The sequence below is a fragment of the Carassius gibelio genome, chromosome A15 (genome assembly GCF_023724105.1).
Source record: "Carassius gibelio isolate Cgi1373 ecotype wild population from Czech Republic chromosome A15, carGib1.2-hapl.c, whole genome shotgun sequence".
Lineage (NCBI taxonomy): Eukaryota > Metazoa > Chordata > Actinopteri > Cypriniformes > Cyprinidae > Carassius > Carassius gibelio.
The window spans coordinates 6,412,894-6,431,842 of NC_068385.1; the positions used below are offsets into that span (position 1 = coordinate 6,412,894).

Here is an 18,949-nt window from a genome sequence, read left to right on the forward strand (position 1 = left end):
TGACTTCTGATTGCAGACAGACCTGAGCACAGTGTGAGACATTGTTTTTTATCTTTTCTGAAACTCTAAATGACCCAAAATGTGACTTTACTGGGCTCCTTTTCCTCAGGAGTAAAATATGAGAAGCTCCAAAGTCTGTCTTTAATCTCAGTGCTTTCTAGGAGAAAGAATTGAGAAATTGAAGATTTGTGCAAGACCACACTTGTACAATTTAGCACTGGTAAGTAACCACACACAATAAATGTTGCTCTTTACTTAAAAAGCCACTAAAATGATATTTCTGGAGGTGATGTGAAGCTAACTTGAAAATTTCCAAATAAAAACAGTTGCCTGTGGGAAACTGTAGTGTTGTAACAGGGCCATCTTATCTAAATGAGAGCTCCACACAAAAGTATATCAACATAAAAATATCAACAAATAAAATATTTTTATGGCAGTTTATGAACAGCTTCCCGTGGGGCAAAACAAGCTCATCATTTACGGTGAGTTGCTATTTGAATACAGAATGGTTGCATCACACAGCCAATGGCCTCAGTTTATTGTAATGATAAGGAATCTGAAGGTCTTCCCTGCAAACTAGATAACAGATAACAGCTAGCTAACTTTTGTATGTTGCCACAGAGCAAACCTTGTTTATTTACAATCATTTGGTGAGGTGAATATACCAATGATATATTTATGTATAAATGACTTCTTTCTCCAACATTTACTCATGATTAAAGGGATGTTCCACTCAAAAGATCTGTCATAATTTAATCACTCTCATCACTCTCAATCACTCTCAAACCTCTGTGATTTACTTTCTTCTGTAGAACAACACTTGAGAAGTGGGAAGATCGTTTGACCGGTCGTCTTCCTTGAAAGTATCAGTCATACAAAAGACATAAGGGTAAGTGAAAGATATTTACTAATAAAACGAACTGAAATTGCAGAAAAAGATCCTGTTTAACATACCTTGTGTTGCCTCCTCGAGCATCAGTGCCGGTTCAGAGCCTTTGTGAAAGTTGTGCAGTCTCTCAATAGTCCTGAGGCCAAGCTGGGCCTCTGCATCTTTGAGCGCTGTGAGGAGAATTCAGACGTGCAGAGCATGCAAGGCACCAGAGAACTTACACGACCTGGAGGTTTTTTGTCAACAGAAGTAATTTATGAGCTTTACAGGCTTTAATGGGTTTTGGGATATTTGATCATCAGCTATTGAAAGTCAGAACAGCCAAACTTGGTAGTAGTCTAAAACTAGGAGTGTATAAGCATATTTTTAAATACTTTTTATTTAAAATGTTAACTAAAAAAAAAAAACATATATATATATAATTTAAAAAATAAATTTAGCACTCTCATTAAAAATATCTAATAAAAATAATTAAATTAAGTAAATAATTTTTGAGTAATTTAAGTAACTTGTACTCTATTAACATAATCGAAAAACCATACTCTATTAGTATTGCGCTTAATTTGGCACTAAAATAAAATTGTGCAATTTCAGTATGTTATTTTTTCTTTCATTGAGACATTTTCATGAAAATTAAACACCCTAATTTTTTTTTTATTAAGTAAGTTGTAACTAATGAGCTTTGTTATTGTGCTTCACTCATATACGCAATAAAATGGCAAAAGTATAATACCATCAATATATATATATATATATATATATATATATATATATATATATATATATGTGTGTGTGTGTGTGTGTGTGTGTGTGTGTGTGTGTGTGTGTGTGTGTGTGTGTGTGTGTGTGTGCGTGTGTGTGTGTGTGTTTAACTCTTACATTTCTACATCAACCTAGTATTTGCTGTACTGATTTTAATTTATACTGGTTTTCATCCTCAAAAGATCTGTCTGGTGTTTTTTATTGTATTACATTAATAATAGACTAATGAAAGTTATCATTAAAAATAGTCAAGATCACATAGTAATAGTCAAGAGAATAACAATTTCAAAATTTGAAAAAAAAAAAAATATATATATATATATATATATATATATTTAATAAAAAAAAATCTAAAATATTATGATAAGGATGTGTGAGAAATGTTTGGAGAGAAATAATAATAAGAATAATAATTTATACTGTGATGTGTTGATATTCTAATAAAAAAAGTATAATACTTAGAACTAGTTGTAAGACCTTGATTAAAATCAGTCATTACTGTACTGTACGATTCACACTTTATATTATTTTTTTCCAATTGGTTGTGTTTTCATAATTACCAGCAGATGGCGCACTGTGTTCACGAACAATACCTCACAATCATTCAATCTGAGCTGGAAGAAGGGCTTTGGTTAATAAACACTCTCTCTTCACTGTCACTTATTGCCCTCACACAACAAATGTTTCACAGAAGCTCTAAAGCACACTTTAACAGAGACAAATGTGTGAATCAATAGACACAGTTACCTATGAAAGACTGCGTGTGTATTCAATGAGAACGTCTCTTTGCTTGGTGTCTGATTACTGCGAATTATAGGTATACAATTACATTCTACACACACACGGGTAGATATATAAAAAACTACTTATTATCATTTGGAAACTAATTTGAAAACAGGAAATGAATCACAGCAGTGTGATCTTCACACTTAATGAGCTATACTTGGCTTAACTTTGCCGCAATAAACAAATTTGAGACTATTTTGAACAAAATTTCCTGTTGTCTTCTTTCCTAATGCACTGTTTGGCTGAAGGAACAGAAACTCCAACTTCCTGTATTCGGTCCTTTTTGAAACATTTGGGAACCAGACACTTAAACTTTCTGATTACTGTTGTGAAACTAGTCCACTGTTTGCCCTATAGATATTAGGCTTATCAAACTCATTTCCTCATCACATTCCTCTTCAAACATGACAGGACTAGTGTGAGTGTTATAAACCCAGAGGAAGAATCGTTACTCAGAGGCTCTTACAAGGAAGACTCCATGGGGATTCGGGTTGTTTCATTTATGTTTTAACAGATGTTTCTAATAAAACTCTTCAGGAGAAATAAAAACAGCCATGAATGAGACAATTGTTAACAGACAGAATGAATACACAAGACATTAAATTATCAGCTCAAATCTTTTGGAAGAATTAAATAAGAAAGTTTTATGTCTGGGTCAGTTTATATAGGAATCTTCGTCTTTTGACTGCAGACTTTGGTAGTTTTGCTCATCTGAGCACCGTTCGAGATATTTTTGAGATTTGTTTGTATCTTCTGATATATTTCTATTGTTAAAATATCAGAGAATTCAGAGAAAATGCCAGAAAGTCAATTTGTTCTTTATTTAATTGCATAGCTGCCTTGTGACAGTCGAACCATTCAAGATAAATCATTGTGAACTCTTCTGTGGTCAGACACAGGGTCAGCTGGGTGCAGTGATAACACTGGATGGTTTGACTGTTATTTAAATAATATTTCCCTGTTTCCTAATGTCCAGTATATGCACACCACTTACAAGAATAATGAACAAATTACTAAAGCCAGTGAGAACACACATTTAGTCCACTGAATTGTCGAAATACACACACACACACATACTCTCACAGAGTCTGGGGTATTGCTTTAGCTCAGTTCTACTGTTACTGTTAAAGCAGGTCACAACACAGAAGGAACACTGTCCGACTGAGAGCGAGAAAGACTGAGACAAAGGGAAAGGGAAGAACAGAATGCAAGAGAAGCAAGGAAAGGAAAAGTAGCAGAAACAAACGACGGGTGGTCTGTGAGCAGAGAGAGAGAATGGAAAGAGAGGTCAGAGATGAGAAATGGAATGTAAACCAGTAGAAACCTTCAAAGTAAACAAGATTTTTTTGTCATTGTCTGAAGAAAGTGTGAGCACTGCTATCTCATGTAAAACATGCCACAATGTAAGTGTTGTTATGTGGCTGCTAAGGTGCTCTGGATGGTTGCTTAAGTCAAAAGAGCATCTATGGATGATATTCAGCTCTCTAGATAGGTCTAGGGTCCCTCCATCAATGCAAAACTATAGTAATATTTGCACATTTTATTGTCTGCCTCAGCAAGATAACAATAGCAGACCTCGCTTCAACAGCTGCTTGCAAAACCCTTAACCCTGAGTATGTCTTTACTCTTCACTATTTCTGACAGACGACAGTCCAGAAGTCATTCATTCCTGATGGAGATCAATGGAATTCCATGGAGTTGCATGAAGTTCCGATCATGGGCGTGAAAACTTTTTTAGATCTGATTTGAACTGTGGATGACTAAAATATTTCGATTTCTTTAAACAAATGATGTATGGTGCATTGCATTCACATCAAAACTGTGAGCAAAACATGAGCATTACCAATATTTGTCCACTAAAACATTATTATTTGTACAGTATTGCTCTTAAATGAATATTTTTTCTGAGCTAAGAAATATCTATTAATTGTTAAACGACATTGGTTTTCTTTCAAACAGCTGATAACACTTTATATTATTCACAAGTAATTCACAAGACTGTGTATTCAAATCAAAACTATAAGCTAAATTTGCTACTTAGACTGTAAGGTTGTTAAGTTTAGATAATGGGTTAAGGGATCTAAAATCATGCAGAATAAGACATTAACAGTGAGAATGGGTCCTTAAAATATAGTGTACCCTAATTATTTACATTGATTAGCCCTAAAAAAGAGACATTTTTTTTTTTCTTTCAGACATATTGCCGGTGGAAAACAGTGCTAGAAAGATCATGGTCATGGGTTTGATTCCCAAGCAAAACAAGAACTGATCAAATGTAAAAATGTCTACCTTAAATGCAATGTAAATAGTTTTGGATAAAATTGATTGCCAGCCGTATCATAGTGAAGGTTAATTCTATCTTTTCTCTCTATGAGTTTTGGTGTTTGCTTTCCTATCCACAATGAAGACCTGAACAGTGGATGCCTTCTATATTTCGGGACAGGAGATGCTTCACCCTGTTTGAAAGACTTTCTATTTGTTGCAAGAGCCTAGTACAACACTGTTTTCCCCAATTCTGTGTTCAATATTTCAAGAAGGTCAGTTGTTTGTCAATGTGTCTGACTTCACTTTACGAGCAACATTTGTACCAGACGTCAATTGTGCCAGTCTGTTCGCTGATCAACAAATTCGGATGCTTTTGCTCACTACCTAGAAAACATTCTAACATGTTTGTGAAAAGATTAAAAGCTAGTTTTTTTTTCTTCAACATTTGCTTTCAGGTCTTGTCTTTGAGGAGCAGGATGATGATTAGAAGTCTCTGGCATTGTTCGAGTCGATTGGGCCTCGTCTCTAAAGTAGGTTTTTTCTAAGCCAGACATAATATGAATCCCCAAAGAGTTGAAACGGGAACACCGCCTCCTTAGTGACCACTGACACTTTTTGTGATGATGACTTGACTAGATCTGATGGAAAGTGAGAGATCGAGAAAGTGAGATAAAAAAGTATGGTTTTTGGGAATTATTCCTCTGGGGCTGTTCAGGTTTACTGGTCTAAAAATACTAATCCTACTTATATAGAACTGAACTAAGTGCTCTGAATATACTGAAATCAAGAAGACATGGAAAAGGACACATGTTCCTTCGAGCGAGTCACTTCTTAGAATTCATTGGGACTTTATGTGTGTGTGTGTGTTTACTGGGGTCCAGACAGCGCTGGCATTGTTTGAGCATTCAATAAAATGAGTGAATCATCAAGAAAGCATAACAGACTACAACACACACACACACACCAGAATGAGAGTCCAAACAGCTGAGAAAAACATCACAATAACCCAGAAGTAATCCACACCACTCCAGTCCATCAGTTAATGTCTTGTGAAGTGAAAAGCAGCATGTTTGTAAGAACCGAATCCATCAAGACAGTTTCAGCTCCAAACTGTTGCTTTTGGTTAAAATATGAGTCCTCTATCCATAATATTGCTTTCTCCATTGAAAAAGTTGTCTTGCCTTAATCAGTAAAGAAATATGCACAGATCAAAGATCAAAAAGATGCACAAATATGCACAGATCAAAGATTATGATTAACTTATGGAATAGAGGAGATTAGTTATGGATTATTGTGATGTTTTTATCAACTGTTTAATATAGTTTAATTATTTTGGTCTGGAAGTATTTTATAAGAAATGTTTGGGTTTGTAATGAAATCTATGACTTTTGAACCATTATATAAATGTTATTATTCAACAAATTTGTTGTTCTATTTATTGCATATGTTAAAAGTCTCTTTTTCACCATTGGGCTATTTTTTTCACATGTGCTCCGTTTATTTCACTCCAAATTTATTTTAACATGTTAACTGTTCTACATCTGTCTCTTTACAGGCTCTGAATAGGACTGTTGTATCCAGTGGCTTGTGGTTGAGAGAGATTTTGAGCATGTGAGCATGTACATTATGTGAGCATGTCTGTACAAGGAAGAATGAGATAAGAGAAGATAGGAGAGAAATGTACGTTTAAAAAGAAAAAAATAGCAATGTAGAAGACCAAATAATGGAGAGCTAGACATTCCTGAGCTGAAAGAACATCAATTTGTCAAACAGGGATGGAAAGCATCTGGTTCTGATGGAGAGCAAATTGATGGAGTCCAGCACTTGGGCTTATGGGTAATGTAGTCCATACTGAGTTTTTTTGGCTGTGAAGAGAAAAATGAGAAAAAGGAAGTCATAGAATAGTTTCCAAAGTGGTTAAAGTGGGAATGGTTTTAACGTGCCAACTCTGCTCTTTTTTTTTTGTTTAGTTTGACTGAAAAAATTTTCCTCCTCAGACTCCTGCTTTGTAGAATTAACTGATCGCTCTCATATTTATGGCCTATTTACACTTATTCACTTAATGTTTCTTAATTGTTTAAACTGCTTTGCAAATTTTTTACATGCACGTGAAGGTTTCTCCAAAACTTGATACAGGCATGATTTTTCCTATTAGTGGTATTTTCAATTAAAACCAGTGATGGTGCTAATGCTGTTTAGAATGAGAAAGTTTTACATACATGGCAAGCAAAACTCGAATGCATCTTTTATGTGTCTCAAGTGTTGTTTATGTTCACTTCATTCTTGTATAAACCCAGGGTTTATAGATTTTGTGTGTCTTTCTGTCTATAATTCATTTTCATGAATTCAGTGGTTCTTTTCAGTTTTTGTCTCGTGTCAGTGACTTTGCATTAATGCAAGAGAAAGGAGAGAGAGGGGCTGTTGTATAAATCCAGATCTGGTTTCTGAGACTTCTTTTTTTCTGTATAAAACTTTAAAGGGCTTGTTGCATTATTCACCACTTCAACCACAGGACACACACACACACACACATGCTTATTTTAAACCACTGAGAGCCTGCTTCTTCTTCTGTCTTTGCGTGTGTGTTTTGGTTCACTGAATGTTATGGGTGATGTTTGACTTTTAATGGCTGTAGTGGGAGAGTGTGTGGTGATTTAACGGGACTTGTGGGGAGTATTTGGCTGAGATGGTCAGTGCGCAGGATATCATTATGTACTTTTAGCAAGTAGTTATAATGTTGAATCACACATGACAGTGAAAGATGGTCTTTAGAAATCCACCAGGACATTCACACGTTCACAACACGCGCTCACACACTGGCGTTATTCTGTTTCCACTGGATTAATGGTAGCAAATCTGAGCCTATAGTCAAACTTTACATTCCAGGTCCATGTGTGACATCATCATCAAATAAGAATAATTTACCTTGGGTGATTCAGGATATGCTGTTTATTACAGCAATAAACACACATTACTTTGAGAGGTTAAAGAGTAAGTAAATTGAAAAAAAAGGGATTGTGAGAGAGAAAGAGAGAGAGAGAGAGAGAGAGAGAGAGAGAGGGAAATATATGGGTCTTATTTGAGCGTCACTGTTGGATCAGCAAACACCAGGGCCCAGCTGTACTCCCACATCACTGTTTAAACACACACACACACACACACACACACTGGAAAAGGAGTACTGCTTGCCTCAGTTTAATAGTGTAATATGCTAAACCGTAAATTTTATACACCCACGTCAAAGACAAGCTACACACTTCAACACCAATTACTTACAATGTAAATGATGAACAAAACATATTTTTTCTTATTTGAAATATTCATCAGTCCTTTATATAGATGATAGATTAACCTTTTCTGAAAAGTCTAAAATTTAATTTTGTCTTGACCTTTTATTTCATATATTTAACATAGATTTTCAATGTACACAAGTTTGGTTCGTTATGATTTCAATTGAATGATGAGTTACACCCGGGTGCAACAAGCACACAATCTTTGTGTGTTTTTGTGTGTCTTTGTATGAACTGAGAAATGGAACAGCAGATTTTTTGAACACATGACCTTCTCTCTCTCTCTCTCTCTCTCTCATTTTTAATGTGGTAGAATAATTGAATTATTGAACGCCCCCCTCTCATTTTCAGCTATTTATAGAGAGATGCCTGAAGGCAGAATTTTGTATCCAACTATTGTGCTAATCTAAAGCTATAGCATGTACTGTCGTACTGCACATTTTAAACTGGTGTGATATTACTTTATATTCATGATTTTGTTTTTGTTTTCATGCTGGTTTAATATGCATTTGCTGCACTGCAAATTACGGCAGTTTTTATACTGGTATACTAGCATGTTTTACACAAAAGGCAAATGTAAAAAAAGGTGATCAATGTTGTTGTTCTGAAAGTCCTGATACAGACATTAGAAACTGCTGCTGTGATAGAGTACATTGATGGTGAATGGTACGTGTCAGGGTTATTTGCACAGATGAACAGTGCGAGGGAATTCTGTGTGGGTGTCCTATGTTTGCCGGTTGTCCTGCTTCCTGTTGGAGCTGTTGCTGTGGCAGGAGAGCTTTCCCAGACGATTCGGCAGGCACTCTCTGCCCGACTGATCGATTGGTGGAAAAGTGTCAGCCTGCAGGCTTTTACCGATGATGTCATCATTATTGATCTGTCCGTGGGCTGAAATTAAACTAAATAGAAAGTGCTTCCTTTCTTATTATGCATGTGAGTGCAATCACTGCAGGAAGCACTGAGCGACGCAGCACAATGTTTTTTTATGAACCGAAGTAGTTTATTCAGCTGTTGATGCTTTTTGTGGGAATGTGTGCTTGTACAGTAAAACTATTAATAAGTATAATACTGAAAATAATTATGATAATGATATAGATAATCTTGCCTATATTATCATCAACAAGACATCTGTTAAACTATTTTTAATGAGACTTTTTGTAATTTACAGTGAAATCTGTTAAAGCATGTGCTCATAAGTCCTTGAATGATACAACACTGATTATATTTTGTCTATAATAATATATTATTTTATTTTTATTATTTTGCTATTTACAAAGGGGTGTCTCCATAGGTAGTTAAAAAATATTCAAATTTTGTTCCTTAATTGTCATTATTTTCTTACATATATATAGTACATATAGGCTAGCTATATATATTCTATATACTATTTCTATTTGTAAATTTTCTGATAAGCATTGGGTGAAAAAAAGAAACTTGCAAGTCACTCTTTAAGTACTGTATACACTTTGATCCTCCGTTCTTTGCTTACTTTGTCCTCCTCTTTCTTGTATTCTTGTCTCCTCTTTTTACCTGCTGCTCTCCTGGTATTAGTACAGTATCTTTATTTATCTTTATTTTGCTCCAAGCAATCACAGTGTTCAGAGTTTCAGCATCAAGTTCCCTCATCAGGGAAGAACAACAAGGGCACATAGAACGGATTTTACTTCTTGCTCTCCTCCAATGCCATCAGTGCGCACAGAAAGAGAGAGAGAGAGGGAAGACAGGTGTGCTCAGTCTGTAATGAACTCAGTATGATCACAGGAAGGCACTGAAGTTGATTACGTCTCCTACCATTACTATTAACATCATTGCTTGTGTCTTAAACACCCAGCTTTTAGGAATGCTCCTCTAACTCAGGACGTGGTTTCTACATTCTTTCCCGGTATTACTACATTAAATCTACCTTTTCTGTCATAGCTGTACATTTCGCCAATGGAAGCTTTGTTTATCTTTCACTCGCTCCTTTTTTCTGTCTAGTTCTCTCTCTCTTTTCCTCAGAACCAATCGGTTGTTAGCGGGAGGAGTCCCAGCAGTGTACCTGGGGGACGGATAGCGGTGTTTCACGAGTTCGGAGGAGCGTTTGACGACTCCGGAGGTCCGAGGGCCGGTGGGGGGACTTGTTCGGGGGAGTCGTCTCCGGTACAAGCGAGCGACATGCTCCCGCATCAGAGAATCGCGGGCCGAGAGCGGAGAACATTTCACTTGGGAACCCCATCACCGTGGGCCACGTAAGTGAACTCTGAATTTACAATATAGATGCCTCGGTATTCGCTTTCCTTTCAGAATGCATCTTACTTACCGTCTTAGAAAATTGTGAGTGCACCGCTGGATGCGCGAGGCGCGCCGGGTCACCCCGATGATGCGCGCGCTCCTTCTGAAACTCTTCACCGCTTTGTTTATTGTGTTTCAAAGAACCAAGTAGAGTTTTATCCGGTCTCATTGTTTTATTTCTCACTTAGTGACAATATATAGGCTGCACAGATCCCACAGTCGCACAAATTAAGTTGTATTTAATGTTCTCTAGTTTTCTAGTTTACTTTTCTGTTATTCTGTTATCAAATTAATGTATTTAATTTGTGTTTGTGAATACAGTTTCCATGTATTCAGTTTCCATGTACTGTATTCTGTTCTTCAAAAGATTATTTTTTTTTTTTTTACTCCTGTGAAACAAAAGTTAAAGTAGGTATCATAATTTTATTGACAATGACATAAACCATCTATGTTGAAGAAACAGATGTTTGTGTTAGACATTGAATCTGGTTGGGGTCCATGGATGCATTATAACATACTGGGAAGATGCGTTCATTTATTCCCACCCTAAATAATTAAATACCATTATGGAAAAATGGCATACAAGTGTGTTTTGTGTGCATGTGTTATAAAGTGACAAGAGATTGAGGTTGAGCTGCCTATTCTAGATGTTTCTGTGGCTGAAGGGAACTTGATAGGTTTTGTTAGTTAATTTTTTTTTCCTCTTGTTTGCATGTGTTTCTCTCTCTGTGACCACAGCCTTCACTAAGTCACTGTTTTTCATAATGAGGGGGAAAAATAGTTACTATGTATTGTGGTGTTTTACAGTTCAAAACATGTTGAGGATAAACATTCATACATGTTCAGTACTTGTAGGAATATTGTTTAAAATTTGACAATACCAAGTCTTTATGGCCTCCAATTCTTATAAAACATTTAAACAGTTAACTTGTTCATGAGGTTATAAAATCTTTTGGAGAGATAAATACAGGCTGTTCTCGTTAGTATGCTGGAAAATAGTTTAAAGCTGTTTACCTCACTCCTTTATTCATCTGTTGATGAATTAAAGGCAGACTTCCATTTCAAACTCAATTTCATGCAAGTCAGTATGGTCATTAAAAAGTATTTTTTTCATATTTTCACAAGAAAATATGTTTAGCTTTGTAACCTTGACTGTATTCATCATGAAATGAACTTGTGGATGCTTAAAAAGGAGTCCATTTAGACAATATAATTCAATTTAAACCCACACATACTTTAAACTGGATCTCTTGTGGTTTGCGCTGTAGACACAAAGTAAATTACGCAAAGAGGTAGTCATTTGCAACAAGCCATGGGAAGTAAACCATATATTAGAATAGGTAAATGAAGCTGTAAAATGTGTTAACACACTAAAGCCTTCTGTTCCCTGACTGATTTGCTCTGTCTTTTGTGAAGTAACTTGGATCTTAAACAGTTCTGCTGGAGTTTTTTGTACTAAAGGACTGCTGTTTCAGCAATAGTGGTTTCCTTGGTCTGAAGAAAAACATTCTCTGTGCATGTGTGACCGCAGTCTAATTTTAACCCGGTAGATGACTGTCTGTAATTAATTTATTTTTCATTTTTGGGTGAACATGCATTTAACATACAGCCATTATTTTCTTTTCATTAATATCTGGCAACAAAAGTGAGTACACCCTAAGTGATCATGTCAAAACAGTGTCCAAAGTGTCAATATTTTGTGTGAGCACCATTGTTATCTAGCAGTGCCTGAATCCTCCTAGGCATTGAATTCACCAGAGCTGCTCAGGTTTTTGCTGGGATCCTCTTCCATTCCTCCATAATGACATCACGGAGCTGCTGGATGTTAGACGCACCGTGCTTCTCCAACTTCTGCTTGAGGATTCCCCACAGGTTCACGCTCCAGGAGGTGGGGTCCTCTAGGTCCATTTCCTGTGGGGGCTGGTGTGACAAAAAGAGGAGTAAATACATTAGCACTAGCAGGCAGAGTAAGCTCACTGTTCACAATGTGCAAATTAGGAATGTATCTCTGAGGGGAACTGACTGTCTTACGAAACAGTTTAGATGGCATTTTCCTTTCACCTTGCCTCAGTATAATGCATTTAGTGTTAACACCTGTAATTAAGGATGGGAACCCTAAATTCTTATTCAGAACCGGTTTTGTTCTTTGAAAGGATGTTACGAACCGAATAAAAGACACACCTCCCTGCCTCTTTAATTACTGAGCACATTGATTCCAATGACGCGCATCCACAAACTCTTTGTGCTGTCCCGTCTTTAATTGCCGAACACATTGTTTTCCACGACTGAATGTGCACTTGCACCTTTGATAACTGCACATCGTTTTGTCTGACTGTACATCTAATGGCAGCCCGCTGCACCTGACGCCACTAAATTACATTATAATTGTCCCATATTGTCATTAATACACATAATGGCTTCAACTTGGACCACTAAATAAATAGACTGCTATTGTTATACAAGTACGAGGGTTAGATTATTTAGTGTACAGGTAATTTCAAGAGTGATAAACAAAGTGATAGAAAATATTTATTTTAATGCATTTTTAAATGTTTAAAAATGTGGAAACCACTCATTGCATCACACCATCTCCTGACTGCATTATTATTTGTAAAATAGGGACTTTATGGAGAGTGTGTATACATGTTTAAGTTTAACCGTTTATATTTCATTAATTAAGGGAAATTAACAAGTGTCCTCAAGGGACTATCTGGTCAACAAGCTTATTCATGCTTGAAAAGCAAAACGTTATTGATGGGTAAAAAACATCAACTTTGAAACACATGCTGATTGATGGACTAGCATTACTCAACCTTACTTACTACCTTCCAGCAACGCTACATTCAGTGAAGGTAAAATAACAAAAAACATAGTTCATTTAAATGAAACCAGAAGCCGAACCAGAAAATTTCTAAAAATACCCTACCCTACTTATAAAGATCTGTACACTGTAATATATGTTGCATTTTGACATTGCCAACCTTTAAATTAAGTTGACAGTAAGTTATAAACAGTGTTGAACATTGAGTAGTTGAGTATTGTGCATTTTTCCTTACCATATTTCTTAATAACTGTTTAATGATTTTAATGGAACCGGAATCAGAACCGGAACCGTTAGGTGGAACCGGAACCGGAATCGGAACCAGAAAATTTCTAACGATTCCCAACCCTACCTGTAATCAAGAAAACAATGCATCACTGCTGTTCCTTAAGCACCACCTGCTGACAGAGAGTGAATTTGCATTATCATTAAGCCCATCCGCTGTTTGGTATGTTTTATGTAGCCTAATTTCACAAAGCTAATTTCAGACCATTCAGTTTTTGCTTTATGTTTTGAAATGATTCAGTCTAATTTAGATTTTAAAAAATATAGGCTAATAAAGCAACAAACCATATTCTTCCTTTACTCATATATTTTCATTCTATCTTGTCTTTCGCTTAAATACATTATAAATCATCCCTACATTTAAGAATGTCTGAAATAAAAAAAATATGATTTAAATGTTAGTATTGTAGCTGCCTTTGGATGATAATGTTCTCTACTTCAACTACCTGAGTTAATTTCAATTTATTTATTTATTTATTTTGTGTGTCTTGTCATATTTTATTTGTTTTACGTCATAAATATATGCTGTTTCTGTGTGAATGATCAGTGGTAAAATTGGCTGCCACAGAAGGAGCACAAGCTAAAATCTTGCCTATAGGGCACCAAATTGGTCTTCACACAACCCATATTTGTCATCTCTGACTGTTCTGTCTAAGCCTGGCCTATCCCTGCTCTCTTGGCCGCAAAGCAGCCTCATAATTATATGGCTGGAGTCTAAATAAACATTTACAATTTCCTCAGTGTCTGATCTGTCATTGTGATCCATTGTTTTCCTATGGTATAAATCTTTTTTTTATTATTATTATGCATCAAACATTAAACAAATACTATAAATAAAATACAGAACAGTTAGAACCTCTACTTTACAAACAAGGGAAAACATATCACACCTTGTAAAGTTTCACAAACAAATTTAAATAAATAAAGACAAATAACTAAAATAAAAATAAAGAAATAAATTAATACATAAGATAATAAAAAAATCTAAGCATATACAGAGGAAAACTGCATGTATCTGCGCTCGCCCTCTCATTGCGTAATTTCCGGTTTGGCGTTGTTGAAGTGCATTTTTCTTTCTTAATGGGGTCTAACCTGCAGTATGCCCTTTAATAACAGGAACTGCTGATGCCTTCGCAACATTTGCGTCGCTGAACACAATGGTTCAACGGTTAGATAATCGATCACCAAATGATCTCCCACATTACACTTGACCTTATCGTCTGTTCAGCTAGAATGTATATGCACATATATCATGCACATATCTCACTAACATTCACTGTTGCTGTTGAACCTGTGCTTCTTTCTGACCCGTGTGTTTGCAGGTGCGTGAGAGCGGCGTGCTGCAGTCGCATGCGCTTCATGTGGTTCTCTCTGATGTTCCTGACGGTCCTCTGCGTGGCTCTGCAGATGATGGGAGTCGCCCGACAGGCCAGGTAACTCATGGTAACTTATGCATCGACATCGGTCATAAACAGACCGAGGAAGACTTCAACTTTGCATTTGACGATATTTCAATTAAGGGCAGTACAAATACATTGTTAAGGTAACGAACTTATTATAAGCATATATTGTAAACATACAGCGGTTCTCAATTCAAGTCCTCGCGCCAGCCTGCTCTGCACATTTTGTATGTCACTTTTATCTACTCCAATGATCCTCAAATCTGGCTCGGGAGATCCACTGTCCTGCAGACTTTAGCTCCAATCCTCATCAAACTAACCTACCTGTGATTTTCTAATGATCCTGAAGTCATTGCAAACTCGTGTGTTTGATTAGGGTTACAGCTAAACTCGCGAGACAGATATGAGGATCACTTCTCCATTCGAACATAAGTGCCCTGAGAAGTGAACACCACAGGATATTCCGCCTTGATTCCAGTTCAAAGAGAATGTATATGTTCCATTTAAAGTGCATTGAACTGTGCGAGACGTGCATTTAAATTGTATTTATTTGAATATGTATATTATATCACGCTTGTTCGTGTGTGAAGACGTTGGGCAGCGCAAATCCGTGAATGAATGTTCAGAAGTGAGGTAACTTGAACAGATTTCCTCTGCTCAGGGAGTAGAGAGCAATGAACACTGTGTAGGGAGGGACCATGTCAGTGGGAACACAGTTCATGCACGGAGCTCACTTCTAACGAGCTGATTATCTGAATCAGGTGTGTTAACAGAGAGAGACATACAACATGTGCAAGGCAGAGGTCTGGAGAACTGGAATTGAGTACAGCTGTCATATGAATATAATATCTATTTTTAACAGCTTGCATTGTTTTTATTTTATTTGTTTTAAAAGCAATGTAAAAGGAAAAAAAAAACTTGACCAAGTTACAAACTTATAAACATATAAGAAGTATTATAAACATCTCAGATTTAACAGCTTGCATTGGACAATATGCAATGTAAATATCTTGTCAAAATTACTAATTAATTATGAACGTAAAAATTTTATTATTATATTTGACTCTGATTTTACAGCTTGCATGGGACAATATTTACATTAATGGGATTATATTATAGAGGCCAAAAATATGATTGATTTGTGTTGGTTCCATAAGGGACAGCATATCTCTCTCTCTCTCTCTCTCTCTCTCTCTCTCATTCTCACTCTCAGGAGCTCCAAGGAATTGAAACTTGTGAGCGAGCAGCTGGTCAGAATGCCTGCAGAGATGCACGGGCCCATAAAGAACAGAGACTGGAAAAATCTTTGGTCTGTCTCAGCAGCCATTTTTGAGGAACCAGTAGACCAGCAAGCTTTCATACAAAGAAAAGACAAGAGTGAAAACCCTCATTCAGAAGAGGAGAGGGTCCAAGTCTTGGAGGATACAAGAAAAAAGCGTTCTAGCACTACCAAAGCAGCTCCACCAATAGAGGCGAATAAACTATGGCTTGACCAAGATTTTCCAAAGAATCCACAGAGGCCAGATTTCCCCAAAAGGATCCCAAAAATGAAAACACCTCCACCCTCTGATGACAAAGCTGGTAAACATGCAGTAAAATCACTAGTTGACGACACTGTGATGTGTCAGCCCAGAAACCATATCGTCTTCCTCAAGACACACAAGACCGCCAGCAGCACTATACTGAACATTCTCTATCGTTATGGGGAAAGCCATAATCTGACCTTTGCCTTGCCAGTGAAAATGCAGAGCCAGTTATTTTACCCAATATTCTTTGCAGCACACTTTGTGGAGGGTGTCAGGTCTCGCAGCGTGAAGGAGTTCCACATCCTGTGCAACCACATGAGATTCAGATCACAGGAGGTCAGTCTGAGAGCACATTACCCAGCCTTTGGAGGCTGTTGCAGGATTGGATAAATAATAGAATATTTATTATATTAAGCCAAGACACAAAAGGCAAAAAAAAATTTTCATGCACTGGTCAATTTTGAGATTTTGACATCTATCATTCACCTGGTTTATATTACAATTTAGACCGAAAACAGAGTTGGAAACTTTTTTTTTTTTTTTTCTGGCTGTTGATGGTGACAGCAAAACAATTATCCTAGTGATGCATAAGAACAGATAAAAATATAATGCTTTTTTTATTTGTAATATTTATTTACTAATTTATTAATTTATTTTGTATCTATAATGTTTAATTTGGAGTGTGGCTGTTTTTTTTTGCAGCACAAGGTAAAAAAAAAATGACAATGCATTAAAACTTGGACGCTTTTTGATTAAATAAATTGCATCATGTTGCTTTTTTTAACTTAATTGTATTTATTATTCTGTGTTTTCAATGTTATATTAAACATTAAATGCCTTGTATCAATAACCTTTGAGGTGAATATTTTTGCAATTTTGTCAAGACTTGAGCAAGAGGTCAAAATTTCATCAGCATGTACTCTAAAACAGTGATGAAAAGCTGAATATAATATTTTATTCATAAGTCTGTATTGTCTTTTCTGACTTGCAGGTCAGGAAAGTGATGCCTAAAGATACATTCTACTTTTCCATTCTTCGGAATCCAGTGGCGATGATGGAATCCCTGTTTGTTTACTACAAATCAATCCCAGCTTTCCGTGGTGTCAAAAGCCTTGAGGAGTTCCTGATCCAGGGTGGGCGGAGCTACAATGCGTCTGTGCCTTATAACCACTATGCACGTAACATTTTGACCTTTGACTTCGGTTTGGATAATACAGCACCTAAGAACGACACCGAGCTGGACAAACGTAGCGCCGAGGTCATTGCCGCTGTGGAACGTGACTTTCCGCTGATCCTCATCTCAGAGTATTTTGATGAATCGCTGGTGCTTCTAAAACATGCCCTCTGCTGGTCACTGGATGACGTTTTATCTTTCCGCCTCAACAGTCGCAGTGAGCGCTCGCGCAGGCCCTTGAGGACAGAGACCGCAGAGCGGTTAAAAGAGTGGAATTCACTTGACTGGCGATTGTATCAGCACTTTAATGCCACTTTCTGGAAACGCATAGAATCCACACTCGGGCGGGCGAAGCTCCAACAGGAAGTTATACTTCTGAGGGCCAAGAGGAGAAAGCTTGAGAAAACATGTCTTCAGGAAGGAGGGGCGGTAGATCCTGCGCAGGTCCAGGATTCATCCCTGAAGCCCTTTCAGTATGGTGTAGCAGTTATTCAAGGTTATAACCTCCGACTGGGGTTAAACAATGACACTCGTCAGCTTTGTCAGAGGTTGATTACACCTGAGCTGCAGTACACCTCAGCGTTGTACACTAAACAGTTCCCTCAGCTGAGTGCCGCTGCCGCTGCGAAAAAAAAGATTGGGGTTTCCAAAAGCACTGCAGCGCACAGAGCTGTTAAGCGCAATGTTGAGACAAATGTTCACACAGCAATGATGAACAATACCTCACATAACAATACTAATAAAGTCAGCATGCATGAACAGCTTAAACAAGTTTAGCTAATTCTGTTCCAGTGCAGGTGACTCTTGTGAGGAAGTTCAGTTTAGTGAATCAAAACCATGCAGCCCAACCAGAATGAAGTCACTGAAGAATGAATCATTCAAAAAGACAGGTTTGATTAATTGTTCACTGAATTGAATCCAGCGAGGCACTGAAGCAATGTCTGACTCCCTTACCTAACTAAAAGTGATCATTATTTCCAGTGATATCCATATCGAAATGAACCAAGGATTTTGTCAGTATCATTTCAGCATTATTCGTCTTCTTTACCTTGTTTGCACTTTCTGTTTGAAAATAAATCATCTAATTTGTATGATTTTCCATTTTAGATTGGAAGAGGCCTTTCAGCTGTTGTGTTTTTGTAAAATGCAAACCTTTCTGCTCATTATGGCTAAGCTGGTTTTCTAGAAACAATGGTTTAGGTTTCCAGAGTGAGTCAGAAGTTAAAATAACATGGATAAAGTGTGTTTGGCCTATGCAAAAGTACAGCTTCGCCTGAACTTGGTTTTTGTTATAATGCTTGGAAACTGATTTATACAGCAGTATTGTGAATAACTTGGAGAACAGGCATACACTTTGTAAATCCAGCTGTTTATTTCTGCAGCATGTGACAACTGATTTGTGGTTAAATGTCACTGGAAGAAAATGGAAAATATGTCACTGGCAATCTCAGACACATAAATCAGAGCCTAATGCAAAATA

At 36.8% G+C, this 18,949-nt stretch overlaps 1 protein-coding gene across 2 annotated transcripts; it reads left to right on the plus strand.

Annotated features, from left to right (window-relative positions):
• The first annotated feature begins 9,763 nt into the window (after window positions 1-9,763).
• On the plus strand, window positions 9,764-18,949 carry LOC128028556 (galactose-3-O-sulfotransferase 2). 2 transcript variants are annotated; one of them, XM_052615802.1, is made up of 5 exons: window positions 9,764-9,874; window positions 9,991-10,220; window positions 14,692-14,802; window positions 15,983-16,631; window positions 17,287-18,949. In XM_052615802.1, the coding sequence occupies exons 2-5, from the start codon at window positions 10,147-10,149 to the stop codon at window positions 18,244-18,246; spliced, it is 1,794 nt and encodes a 597-aa protein (XP_052471762.1). In that variant the 5' UTR covers window positions 9,764-9,874; window positions 9,991-10,146; the 3' UTR covers window positions 18,247-18,949. The 2 variants fall into 2 exon arrangements, with proteins under 2 accessions (XP_052471762.1, XP_052471763.1); XM_052615803.1 differs by lacking the exons at window positions 9,764-9,874; window positions 9,991-10,220 and adding an exon at window positions 14,378-14,537.